The sequence below is a fragment of the Lepisma saccharinum genome, chromosome 13 (genome assembly GCF_977018435.1).
Source record: "Lepisma saccharinum chromosome 13, izLepSacc3.1, whole genome shotgun sequence".
Lineage (NCBI taxonomy): Eukaryota > Metazoa > Arthropoda > Insecta > Zygentoma > Lepismatidae > Lepisma > Lepisma saccharinum.
The window spans coordinates 59041604-59056503 of NC_139241.1; the positions used below are offsets into that span (position 1 = coordinate 59041604).

At 40.7% G+C, this 14900-nt stretch overlaps 1 protein-coding gene across 5 annotated transcripts in view; it reads right to left on the reverse strand.

Annotated features, from left to right (window-relative positions):
• LOC145997331 (paired box protein Pax-6-like) overlaps window positions 1-14900 on the reverse strand; it is a 358136-nt gene that overhangs the window by 12939 nt on the left and 330297 nt on the right. For all 5 annotated transcript variants that reach the window (XM_083134250.1, XM_083134249.1, XM_083134252.1 and 2 more), the window contains one exon: window positions 2970-3251. In XM_083134250.1, coding sequence (XP_082990376.1) covers window positions 2970-3251 — 282 coding nt within the window. The remainder of the gene's footprint in view (window positions 1-2969; window positions 3252-14900) is intronic.

Consider the following 14900-nt stretch of genomic DNA (forward strand, 5'->3'; position numbering starts at 1 on the left):
GAAATTATATGTGTGAAATACATAATTTTTGGTTGACTTTCATTTTCCAGGGGGCCACGGCCTTCCTTCTGGACGTCCATGATGCCATATCATAGGTTTTCCCTAAATCCCTCAGGCGGAAAGGCGACGTTGAAAGCACATATATTTACTAGCATTTGTTATGTGTCATTTCATTACTTCTGCAGATTTGTTGGCAAAGATTCACTTAAGCATACTCTATAATATAATAATATCACTAGTTTTATAGAATTATCTATCCCTCACTTCTCCATTTACAAAATAATATAATATATCTAAACTTTCGTACGTTTTGAGTTCGTCGTGCATGTACATGAGATACTTGTATGTACTAGTATGCTATACAACTGGCGGCCAAAAAGACACGTCATATTTTAATAATCTGCTCTGCAGTTGATCATCCGATGGATTCTAGACGTCCACTCCTTTATAGTAGAACTTTAACAAATACCTTTCTTGACTATCGTCGTACAACTGATGAAAACAAGCGTTCATTTCTTACTTCCTATGCCGGTGAATCTGCACTGGTAACAACGGGGACTGGCCTAAACCGGAAGTTCCGGGGGGACCGGGCAAGACCTCACCAATGTTTATGTTTACATTTATACGAGATTATTCAGTTGGTCTCAGGAAGCATTGTATGAATTCTCATAGCCCGCTACTAATTTTCTAGTAGTTTAGCAGCAGCACAACAGATGGCTCTGCCTTAAGCATCTTTTAACGAGAGACTACATAGGCACATATCTGGTAGTTGGAATAAAACCGAACTCTACGTTTCTGAAAAATGAAACTAAATTGATATTTTTTCAAAACAAAATGTTTCCTATAAGAGACTGCTCGAGGAATATTACGAATTGCGAAAAATCAAGTGTTAGACTTTAGCCATTCTGCAAGACGCAATCGATCATAAATGGTGTTATCCTGATTCCGTCGTCAACATTTCGGCCTATTTCTGACATCTCTTCCCCCATCCAAATGGCATGCATCTAGATTATAGTTGGGGAACGCACCTCCCCCTACCCCCGCTTCCGACGCCCCGTGGTCATAATGAACTTGATTGCCTCGCGGTTGGTTTGGCTACGCAAGAAGCGCCTCACGACAACTGAGTACCGTTTTCCGTGCGTCCAACAGGCTACTCCGTGTCTACCAATTGTCGCACGCCGAATCATGATTAAGTCAAATGTCGATGACTCGAACTTAATGGCAGGTCTAGCCGAAAGATGGCAGCACAATACGTCAATCTTATTCCCATTAGGCACTGCGCAAAAACAATGACGTAACTTCATCAAGACGCTCTTATGCCTGCCTGTAGTTGTCCACTTAATACTTAATGCTGTAGGTACCGTGTTATTAACACTGGGGAAAAGAAGTTAATAAACATTTTATATCCTGTAATCCCATCTGTTGCTCATTGCGTCGATGTAAAAACAAATATGGCGCCTTGTATTTGTGCAAGAAGCAGTTGTAAGTCTTAAGTAAGGTAACATTGCTTCGATTAGAAACGTAATAGCATGTTGGTGGTCTGACTACGATCGGGTTAATATACGAAGGACAAACACATGCAAGGTGTGCATGTGGTTTATTCTCTGCTTATGTACTAGTGAATAGGGGGTAAAAAGTTTGAGGACATCAGGCTTCTAGCAGCAAGTAGTGCTTAACAGTTGTGGACAGTGGCGGAGATTGGGTTCCAAAATCGGTGGGGGAAAGTGCAAAACTGGGGCAAAAGTGGCGAAAATGGGGGGGGGCAACTAGCCCCCCTCGCCCCCTAATCGCCGCCATTGGTTGTGGACTTGTGTTCCGTGGCAGCCAGAGCCAACTGTTGATGCCCCTAAACGAAATTATAGTGACATAATGTTGTGGTTCTCATCTCAACCTTCGTGAGTCTTCGTTTCGGTCAATTATTTACTAAATAGTTCTGTAATTCTTTAACGTTGTACATAAATTAATATACATACTTGAAGTTAAAATATTAATAAATAAATTATGCGTAGACTTGTTTGACAAATATAAAATTAGGCTTATATTACTTGTCAACCACTGGATCTAATGAACCTCTCGCTGCCAGGTACAATTGATGCCAAGGTGGTTGATAAACACTGCCATAAGAGATGCAGAAAGATCTACAGGACGAAGAATTCGAGGAGGGTTATAATGAAGAGAGACACAGGGAACAAGATAACGTAGAAGAAAATTTGGAGGAAGCAAAGAAAGAACAAGATACAGATTAGAAGTAGCAGAAGTAGGGGCATGGGCGTCCGCAGGATTTTTTCCAGGGAGGGGCAAGGAAGGTATTTTTTTCCAGGGGGGGCCAACATGGCATATTTTCCCCAATAATAGTGTTCATCCTTCAAAAAACATTGCTTAAATTTGAATTTATCATGTTCGTGCAATAAGTAACACACATTATTGTGGCTGAAATTAAATTATATGTGTGAAATATGTAATTTTTGGTTGACTTTCGTTTTCCAGGGGGGGGGCCACGGCCCCCCCTTGCCCCCCCTTCCGGACGCCCATGAGTAGGGGGGAAACGAGAAGAAGAAAACAGAGAAGAATAGTAGAAATAGATATGGGAAATAGGATGAAGAAAGAGAACAAGAGTATGAAACAACTGAGGGAAGAAGAAGCAGGTGAAGAAAAAGATAAAGAGGAAAAGAAGAGATAGGTTATGGGAAAGAGAGGAAGTGGTTGGGAAGGAGAAGGATTGAGAAAGTTGAATAACATTTGGAAGCATTGAATGAAGAAAGAGAAGCAGAGGAAGACGAAAGACAATGAAAGAAAAATGAAGATGAAAGAGAACAGGAGGAAGAATAGTCAGGTGAGAAAACTAGAATGAAGAACGAAAAAGAGAGGAAGATAATAAGAACTGGAGTAGGAAGAAGGGGATGAGTAAGAACAGGAAGGAGAAGAAGAGACTGATAAGGAAAGTTGAATTTAGTAGAATTATAACTTACCTGAGAGTCGTGGACCAAGAAGATCGCTCGGTCCACCTGACGTCACCGTCGCAACAGCGTCGACCGCTCCGGGTGGCAGACCCACAGCAGCGCTTGCCGAAGAGGTCGGGACCAGGGGTGACCAGAGAGGTGCCGTTGCGGGGTGCCAGGGGAACCCGTAGGCCGGGTAGAGGCCGTAGCCCGCTGCACGAGCGAATTCTGCCGCTGCCCGTTCCGCTGCTCTGTTCCTCAAAATGCGATTAATACTGCTTACGCTGGGCGCCGTGGAGTTCGTGCAGACACCTAGCGGGAGAAACGAGAAGCAAGATTTGTTGAGAGTCGCCTTAATATTATGAAACCTAGTGAAATATCATCACTGTGCGCAAGGCAAGGGTTTAACTCGTCAAAAGCCCTCACATTGGTTTAGTAACCCATTTTGCACTAATTGTATAATCAAACAAACAAATCTTAAATTTGGTCATAATTTGGTTGAAAACGTTTTGAAAGTTTTTAAGGTCACACGAACAAATTAAGTGTTTTAAAAATAGGAGCCCAATTTTAATAAAGTTAAAAGTATGGATAATATTATTAAGGTTGATATAATTAATGTATATGATTTGCATTCAAATTTTCTATAGATAATATTTTTTATTATTCATATTGTAACTATGAAATTTGTATCATCCTTGATCTTCTGTACCCATTACTTTTATTTATTTATATATATATATATATATATATATATACGAGGGGTGACTGAAAAGTTCTCGGCCTACCCATGAAGGGTTGCCAGGAACTCAATCGTTCATGGCTATTTTTCAACACAGTCCCCTTTCAGCGCCACACACTTTTACCACCGGTGCTGTAGGCCCATGATACCTTCCTTGTAGAACGTTTCATCCTGCACTGCAAAAAAGTCCTCCACCGCAGCCATGATGTCATCATCTGATGGACAATGGATTCCACCGAGGTGTTGCTTGAGTTTAGGGAACAGATGAAAGTCTGAGGGAGCCAAGTCTGGCGAATAGGTAGGGTGTCGAAGCAGTTCGAAGCCGCAGGACTCGATGGCGGACATTGCAATGGTGGACGTGCGCGCGGGTGCATTGTCTTGGTGGAAAAGGACGCGCTTCTTCAACATTCCACGACGTTTCACCTTGATGGCCTCCCTCAAACGTTTCAGTTGAGCAGCATAATATGCACCGTTCACCGTTTCACCTTTTTTTAGATACTCAGCCAGCATGACACCCCTCGCATCCCAAAAAACAGACCATCACCTTGCGAGCTGATTTCACTGACTTGAACTTTTTGGGGGTGGGGGACGAGGGGTGTTTCCACTGTTTTGAATGCACTTTGAACTCTGGCTGAAAGTGGTGGACCCATGCTTCGTCCATGGTTACAAAACGTTGGAGAAATGTCTTAGGATCAGCCTGAAGGAGCGTCAAGTTTGCTGCAGACAAGAGGTGTCTCTGACGTTTGTTCTCAGCACTCAACATTTTCGGGACCCATTGACATGACACCTTGTGCATGTCCAGCACAACTGTTAGTATGTGTCCAACGCGTTCCTGGAACATCCCCACTTTCTCTGCGATGTAACGTTCTGACACTCGCCGGTCTGCCATAACAAGATCCTGTATTGCTGTGATGTTTTCTTCAGTACAGGCCGTTGCCGGCCTTCCACTGCGAGGTGCATCTTGGACAGAGGTGCTCCCCCTCATGAATTCCGCCACCCACTTTTTCACAGTAGAATACGATGGGGCATCCTCCCCCAATGTTTCCATAATATCCTTGTGGATGTCCTGTCCACTCATGCCTTTTTCAGGAGGTATTGTATAACCACACGAATGCTCACTTTATCCATTTTTCAGAAAATGCTCACCGTCTTCACTTCAAACATCAAAATATGAAAAACAAAAGAAGATAGTACTATGAAATTTGGTATGGGGCTTTGCAAAGGCATATATTATGATTAGCTAAAGAAACATTCAACTACGATAAATGCATCATGGGTAGGCCGAGAACTTTTCAGTCACCCCTCGTATATGACCATGTGACGACCACTTTTTGAAATATATAAGGGTCGATCAAATAAAAACGGGTCACTATGCAAAGAACTCAAGGCCCGCAAAATTTGGTAATATTCTTGTTTACGAAAGATACTGCCATCTGTGGAGAAGAAGGTAAGTATCGTACGTACACACTCGATATTTGTTTATTGCGTAGGGGATTAGGGATACGTGTATTCGTTTAACATCACAATGGAAAGCAGAAAGCAGAGGGGTGTGATTCTTTTTTTGACTGCTGATGGTGCTGAAGGACAAGATATTCACCTTCTCATATGTGTTGTGTCATGCTCACGTGTGATGGATTGGCATAAGAGATTCCGAGAGAGATGCGTTCAAGACGATCCGCTTCATGACAAGGTGCGGCCCAATACTTCAAGTCTTTTTAGAATTGCGCTTGGCAGGGATACACTTCAACATCCTCCCTACATTCCAGATCCTTCCCCACGCGATTTTGACATTTTCACATCAGTCGGACGAAGAGGTATGCGACTGGGTAAGTTGTGGGTCCGTCAGAGGCCGACAACCTTCTACAACAATACAATTAAGGGGAGAGGAACAATTTCCCCTAGGTATTTCTCGCTGCTTCAGCTGCCGATCACTGTTGCCAACTTCGTTCTTTTGGAGCCAGATCTGGCTCTTTCGTGCAGTCGTTTGGTTGTGAACTGTGGCACCAGCCCCCTTCCCCACTATGATGCCACCATTGGCTCCGGCCCACGAAGACCAACTTTTGCCATGAGTGTACATTTTGCACGTGACGTGATATTGTTATAGTGGCGGTGTCACCCCACCCCCTCTTACATCCCCAGCTACTTTTATATAGCGCCGTGGCTAAGGTCAAGATGACAATACTGTTATTTGTGAATCATTTATTTTCGATTTTATATGAGCATCAGTTGATTATTGAGATGGGTGCTGCCGCCAAATCTAGGCGGAGAAAACTAAAACTAAATTGCCATCACTTTAAAGCTAATGGTATCAGCAGCGCCCTCACCCCTCTGACACCTGAAAGTACCCTAGGAGGCAGTTTATGCAGGCTTCGTTAATCTAGCTCCTTGAAAGTCATCTTTAGCTCTATTAATGGTGAAATTTAGCTGTTATATACACATCAGGTTTGGCAACACTGCCAAGATGGTTGTGGGAGGCAAGGAGAAATGCATTAGGCTTATGGGACCATTATTTTATTCGTTCTCTCGGGAATATCAAACAATCAATGACGTAGAAAAGTACATAGACGAAAAAGGGACATGTTGAACTATGTCATAGTAGCAGGAAAAGTCGAAACTCCCATTTGATTAGCCGCAACTTGAAGTTGAAGTTGATTTACCATAAGGAATAAATACAGGCGATTCTGTAAATACTTATTAATCATATTTTTCAAACATCGTGTCTAGCTTACTAATCAATTTGAAAAACAGTTTCCACTTGCAACATGGAGAGAAATGCATACTCTCTTGCATACTAGTCCCGTTTTTAAATAGCAGTGCCCAATCCGACGATATTGAAATAAATACACAACTAGTGCGTAATTGTCCCTCTTCGCCTTAACCATTTTGTCTTCCTGTGGGATAAATGTGTTAACAGTTATGGCGATTACTTTTGATAGAATACAGGGTGTTTCCGTCGTTCTCGGCCCCAGATTTTCGCTTATGTAAATCAAACTATTGGTCATAATGTAATGTAATTTGCTAGACATATCTAGGTGTATGAGAAGCATGGTGACTTCAAAGCTAGTGTTGAAAGTGGTAGCATCTTCAATGCATGCCTGCACACGTTGTTCCCAGTTTCTTCAAATATTGAATGGAAGAATTTGCACGCAGATTCCGGACCCCAAACTGTGCAATAAATTGTTGCTGGCACGTCCTTATGGACTCCGTTTTCCAGTACGTGCGAGCGACAAACACACGCTGTTCTACTGAGTACCAACTCATAACTGTACTGCTTTGTTACTGTACTGTAATCACGAACCACTGATCTTAAGCACGAACTTTCAACAGAACCCGAACAGACACGAGCCACTATCAGGTGCGTCACAACAGCAGGTCCAAGAACTCAGACTCGTCGTCGCCTTGTAATCAAGGGGTCCCGGGTTCGATACCTGGTGGAGGCAAATAGTAGTTCGGATCCCACTTTAAACTGTAGGTCCAGTCCCGATCAGCCTTTCTGTGCATGAAGTGGACTTAAAAACAGAACCTCAGACAAATAACTCAGACTGAAAGCACACGTCCCTACGATTGACACTTAAGGGCAGAATAGCCCAGACGCACGCGCATGCCCACGCAAGGACTAGAGAGACTGTGGTGCCATCTCCAATGACGTCACCATGCTTCTCATACTCCAAGGTACGTCCGTAGCAAATTTAATTACATTATAACAAATAGTTTGATTTTTATAAGCGAAAATCAGGGGCCGAGAGTGAGTGAAACTTTTTGGTGGCTTGCCCGTTTTGATTTGATTCCCCCTTATATTTCCATACACGTCCAGCCGAACAGGTATCGAACCCGGGATCACTCTCACCGAAGGCGGGAGCGATAGCCGTTTGGTTAACTCCAGCCAGAGCATCGCGGGAGCTTCCTTTGTTACACCGTTCCTTTTGCTAACCCGTCTGGGTGTCAGCGTAATGGGGGCTGTCACGATAAGCCCCGTAATTAAATCTTCCGGCGGCCAGTAACCGCTCGCTTGTCTTACGGATCATGATTTATGAAGATTATAACCTTCCCCGGCTTCGTTAATACACCGTAACGCAGACAGGCTATGGCGGAAGGTGAGAGGCTTGTTCCACGCATGTGAACGGAACAGACACTTTTATGGTGACCGTTTTAACCTAGTATCGCACGCTATAAAAAAAATGCAACTACGTTGCCACCAAAATCGGTGTAAGACCCAAATGGGTGTAACGCAACACCTAATCGAGTGTTTGACCGTAAATGGTGCAATATGACACCAAAGATGATGTAAACACAGGCGTACGCAGGATTTTTTTCGAGAGGTGGCTGAAATTGTAAAGGTGTATGGTTTATACTTTATGTGCATAAAGTAGACAAACTGAACGAACAAAATATATGTCATAATACTTAATATTAATTTGAATCTAGCCCACTTAGATATTCGTATCTTTTCTTAGTGCAAGGGTATAAGCAAACTAGAAAATTCCATATACATAATTAAATAACCTACAATATCATATCCTTAAATAACAAACAAAATGTTTAATTAAATTTTTAATTTTAATATACAGGGTGGGGCAAAAGAAGGTGACCGAGGTCGTGTCTGTGAGTACGGTGTATTTGTCGCACAATGACTTGTTCCACATGCTTGCCGTCATTGTGAATAACAAGTTGCATGCGTTCGATGAGTTTATACACAATCTGGGAGCACTGTTCAGGGGATACATCTCGCAACACTGAGTCAATGTACAAGATAAAAAAATAATAAAATGTCCAGCACGCCAAAGGAAAAAAGGGGAAATCGATATTCAATGGGACAGACTTCCTGGTATATTTTAAAGATACCAAAACCTAAGGGCATTCCTTTTTTCTCTCTCTAGGCCTCCCAGATGGTGCAGTGGTAGCGTCGTCGCCTTGTAATCAAGGGTTCCCGGGTTCGATACTCGGTGGAGGCACATAGTGGTTCGGATCCCACTTTAAACTGTAGGTCTAGTCCCGATACTGTGCATAAAGTGGACTAAAACACCAAATCAATCAATCAATCTCTCTCTCTCTCTCTCTCTCTCACACACACACACACACACACACAAACTAAAGTTTCAAGAGGACGCCCTAACGAAGCTCTGGCGCTATGCTAATCCTTTGTAAAGCTCGTATTGGATGCTGTCCATTTGTGTTTGTGATTGCCACTTCATTCATCTCGCCTTACCACCATTCATCCTAATCTTCGCGATTAGCCAAAAGTGGCAGAAAAGCTAAGTAAAATAAAGCAAATCAACCAACCAAGAAGACACTATAAACAAGTAACAAAATAAATATTGTTTCCGCAATGAAACATGGAGTAACATTTCAGAACAATAAAACGAGGGTGTTTCCCTCCACCCCTCCACTAACTACGCCCCTCCACCCCTTACACTAATAGAATTGCTAAAGAGGTCGGCAAGATCTTCCGCCATCAAATGCCGACCGCCAAAACGAAGTTCCGGAAAAATTAAGTCAAAGACATTTAGCGGCCGAAACACATGTTAATATTCGACATGCTCCCACTTGACGTTGGCGATTCATATATCACATCCCGTCATTACTCCTCTCCTGCTTTTAAGCGCACCGCATAATCCATAAATTTCGAAATTCATGAAGCAGTCATGGTTTATGCAATCATGCCTTGTACGGAGACGTCACTTCCGGTTACCTCCTTTTCATTGGAGATAAGGACTTGATGACAGAACTCCCAATGTAAGTTGTGGTTTTGGAAATCTGACAGCGTTGCCAACCTTTTGCACTGCAAAATGTCTAAATGGGCTATAGAGACAAGGAGCTAGGTACAGTGCCTTTATTCCATGTCCTGGGGATTTTGGGATCGTCGCCTTGTAATCAAGGGGTCCCGGGTTCGATGCCTGCTGAAGACGCATTGCACAGTGGTTCGGATCCCAGTTTAAATGCACAAAGTGAGCCTAAAACAAATATCAGTCAGTCAGTCACCGGAAGACACTCTTCCTGATCTCCAATAAACCAGTTGTGACGTCATCAAAATGGCTGCCCTGAAACTCTGTTATTATTATTATTGAGTGGTTTAGGTTACTTTACTTCGCTTTTGTGTCACTTTTGGATGAGTGATGATACCTATGATGAAATTGATGAATGGAGACTCACAAACACCCATGCCCGGACCGGGATTCGAACCCGGCACCCCCTGAAGTCGTGTTGTTATTATTTGTATTAATATTATTATTATTATTGTCGAGTAACTCTGGAAATATTGATCGGATTCGATTTTCTAAATGATATTATTAAGCTAATGAGATTTCCTTTCAAACAGGTAGGTTCATTTTCGTCTTATCTGTAACGGTTAGGCTATTAAGTATCCTTGCACGGTGCTCGAAGTGGAAATATCTAGTCTGAGATATGCTTGTATGAATTAACATGGGAATAATGTATTATGTGGGGATGTTTATGCAAAATTATTCTGCCTGGGGGATTCTTTATGAAACTTTTCTTAACTGGGGTGAATAGCATTCCCCGGGGTCCGCCCGCTAAGAGCATCGTATTTGCACAAAACGCTGAACGGGTGGAACTTATTTTAAAGATATTTCTTCATTGATTCATTGTATTAGGATGGATGAAGATACAACACAAGCCACACGGAAGATTACCCTGTAGAATGGAGTCCAAGGTGTACTGCATGGAAGAAGAGAAGTTGTTTTTGCATGTGTTCTATGATGGTCACCCTGTACACCATGCATTATGTATGCAACCACGTGGCCAACTTTGCAATCACTTTAAAGAAAATGTATGGCCTATCTATAAATATTCAGGTCTGTGTGATATGTCTGAAGAAATGGCATGGTGAAGATATTTGGTTTGTTATATTGAGTGTACTTTACAGTTCAAAGTCTCGGACACAAGTTCTCGTGTCGTGTTTCCCTGATGACGTAGTGGTCACTTCGTCGCATTGTAATCAAGGAGTGGTGGTTTGAATCCAAAACTAAACCGTGGGTCGAATCTCGATTAGCCTTTCCGTTCATAACAATGGACTTGAAAACAAACTCAAGCAAACAAATTCTCGTCTCGATTTAACAGAGGTTAATCTCGTTCTCGGTCAACACGAGACTTGTCTCATCTCTAATCGTTGTCAAGAACTAACATCAAAAGAAAAGGACCAGATCTAGTTTCAAAAGAGTCAAGTTGGCAACACTGCAAAAATCAAGTCTCCCTTCCTTCTATCCTATGCACCGTGGCGCTATCTACACGTGAAATTCGACCCTGCGTAAGAAGGGTTAGCTAATAAATCGTGCCCGGGAGAAAATGGTATTCATCACCGAAAGCGATAATGCATTTCGACTGGAGATTAATTGCAATGCTGTGGAGATGCAAATTTTTCCGTGTCTGTAATATGCACGGTCGTGCAGGTATTTGCAAAGGAAAATCCGGGTTCTAATTGCTTTCTCAAATTGCTAACTTGTCCCTTGCTTTTCCCCCCTTCCATATTCATAAATGCTGACGGATCACGGACAAACGAGGAAATGATATTTGAAATTGGATCTCATGTCGTTGACAACAAGAATTGTGATGTAAAATAAGAGGAATTGTCTGCTTTGTCTGCAAAAGGGGACGATGTACATGAAAGATGTTCATGCTTCTTCTTAAGGGGGGTTAGAGTCGTGGGGGGGGGTTGCTCTGTAAGATGACATTTCTTCTTATGTTTCTGACGCTCTTCTGATCCTGGGATGTCACTTGGAATAGGATTTTCGGTGCTGCTACGTGACATACACCGCTGAAACCCAAAGGAGGCTGGTGAGCTCCAAAGCCTTCAGGAATGCGTTGCTCTTCCGGCCTCAAAAAAAAATCGCTGGGCGACTTTCGAAATTCCTTGAACTCGTGGAATTCCCGAACAGGGAAGGAAACAGGTTGGACATGGGAAAACTACATTGCTCTCAGTCATTCAATATTGAAAATATATAAAAATGTGTAAAGTAATCGTCTTCTATAGGCAAGTGAAAATCATGAGTAAAGATAAGTAAACTAAAATAAAATAAACTGCCCAATAAGTGATATAAATTATAAAACAAAGTTTGAATGAAGGCTAAAGAAAATAAAAGGCGGAAAATGTCATTTGACGCCTTAATACTGGAACACCATTAAAATGAAAATCTGACTTCATCAAAAGTAATATATGTATATATTGACTAAAGTATATATATATATAGCCCCTGGCTTCTCCCAAAATATAAAATAATGTGCAATATAAAACTAAAGTTATGACATGGCACTAAATGCCCTGTGTTGGGACATGATCAATATACAATGAAATAAACGAAAATATCTAGAATTAAATATTGATAAATATATAAAAGTAATATGTAGATGGTATAAAATATATCCCCTGGTATCAGAAAATTAACCCGACGAAATCCATTAATATCATGTCAGAAGTGTCAAAGCATTGTAAAAAATGAAGAACTGACGAAAAAAAAATAATTAACCCAAAATTTGGTAACGTCACAGCTGTTAAAACGGACCTTGCCACAAGTAAATTCGGGATCACTAAGATATAATAAAGGAGTAAATGACATGGCTCCAATGACGTTAAAATCATTAATTACAAAAGTACATAAAAATGGATAAATAAATCAAGGCGACATAGTGACACAACGTTAACGGTCACTAGTCAAGGTTTGTTTGCGCTTGCATACGCCTGACGTATAGCATAAATAAACAGTTAAAATGAAGTTCCAAATTAGTAATAGGATAATAGTAACGGGAAAATGGGACAAAAATATTTCATGAAATTTGGGTTCGTTCGCGATTGACTGATTTAGTTTCTCCATGGCCAGTCGAAAGTCAGTCCAATCAGGAAGAATTACATTTGAAAAATTTACAGAGGTATTAAAAAGTGGAGAAATTGCTCGAATAGCTATTTCTGTATCTAAAACTCTACGAGTGTGGATGATTTCATCATCAAAAATCAATTGATCTCAATAAACGGAGAAAAAAACAGAAAAAAACGATAAACAATAATAACAAAAAAAAATCAAATTAAAATTGCTCAAAGCAAACCATAAACATCCCGGGTGTGACCCTAGGAGGTTGCCTTGACCGGTCTGAAACCGTCGGCAAAATAGGGGGGGAGGGGCGCATTTGTCTCTCTTAGGTAAAAAATGTAAATTCAAAAGTAAAACTAATCTGGGTTATTGATTTAGAAAACATTTCTTGGCTATCACGTTCCTTTCGTATGATATTACTTCAACTAAAGTCTATGACGTGTGGGAGATTAAAATATAAGCACAATTACTCGCTATTACCTACTTTACGAAGATTAACACGAAATTAATCTGTAAGAAGTAATTAAATTTCATTCGGGAAACTTTTGAAAATAATGAAGGAACGAGAAAAAAATCGCATAAATAGGCGCCCTTGAAGCGGCTCTTATTAACACCGGTCGAAGCCAGCTGAGTGTAAAGTTCATCTACAACAAATTCCGCATCCATCCCAACACTAGACGAAAAGAAAAAAATGTGTCATCAAATTCTCTCTCTCCGAGACTGAAATAAGATATGCTTCTTCCGCTAACTCGAATGTGAAAATTTCCGCACGGAAATCTGGCGACTTACATGGGAGAAAAATCTTTGACTTGAGTCTTGCGACTGCACATATCCTGAGTTCGAAGGAACAAAAGGAAAACAACGAATGAATCGTGCTTTCGGTGCAGAGATTAAACTTGCGTGTTTAAACCTATCGTAAGCTGACGGAATGAAACGTGATTATACCTAAAGGGAGGGCTTGATTGATTATACTATTCGCAATACTTCATCGTTATTTAATAAAAAAAATGACAACCAGTTTTGCCTTAATTTAAACAACCTTTTTAACTTTTATCGCTATTTAGTGATTTAGTGATTTGCGATGCGATTAAATAACCACACGAAATCTGTTGAATAATGCTGAAGAGTGTTTATTTAAACATTAAGGAATGCCGTAACTTGAAATATAAATATCATAATATAAATACACATGAAATTTAAGGTATTTAAAATTCAAAGCTAGAAAACGCAAAAGGAGGAATATTAAGCTATCCTTTAATAAATAGCTGAAGGAGACAATAAATATATGGATAATAACAAAAAAATCTCGTTAATATGTGAAATACTCCACGCCTTGAAAACCGCTTACGTCTCGTTCTACTTTTCATTACAAGTTGGCTTACGCCTAACTATGGTGTTTTAACAAACTAAAAGTCATGCAGACTAAGTCATTCTTATGTCATTGCGCTACAATGACAGTGTCATTCCTCTTGCTACGGGTACCTCTGTGTACGCAATTAATTCGTAGGGGAAGACATAACCTTAAAACCAATGGAAGGGAGCGTCACACTTACTACCTTTAGTAGCGGACATCATTGCTCCTCTATTCCTTGAAACATATATATAAACACTTGCGCACTCTTATATTTCACTACCGGTATTTCTGCGCGTACAACTAAAAACACCTATTATTATCCCTTAGCTAGAACATTGAATCAACGAGCGGGTTATACTCTAGCCGAATGGTAGCGTCACTCTTACTACTTACGCCAGCGTATAGTAGCGGACATATAATTGCTCCTCTATTCCTAGAAATATAATTAGCCTTTCGTTTTTTCACATATTAACTTTACTTTAGTAAAAAAAATATTCCTTAAACAAGGTAAAAAAAAAATGCTCTGCGACTGACTCGTGTATTCTCTCGACTATCTCCTTATCAATTTGCACTACAATTATTAGTACCAAGGCTCCCATCTTCGGGTCGAGGAGATTTCAGTCATTTTAAATTACGAGTGAGTCGACCACTGATCCTTGTGCATTTCAAAACTATACGTGATAAAATTTAATATCCTCCTTGCGATAATCTTTAACAGTTTAACTTAAAACACATAACACAAACGGCGTTACTTTTCGGATCATTAACAAGTTACGGTCTGTTTTAAAAATATATATAAAATTGAAACTTTAAAGTACTTTAATTAATTAAAAACACAATTAACTTCAGCAATACTCTCTGCTGTGACCCACTAAGTACACACACCATGGTGTGATTGAGTCGTATCGTTTATAGCCGAAATATAAGTCACGCACCAAATTTACGTTAAAAAAAAATACCAAATTGTTCAAGAGACTACTGCAAAAACAAGGGTCATCAAAATCAAGTGCCACTTTCAAAATTTAGATAAAATCCTGGGAATTGATGAA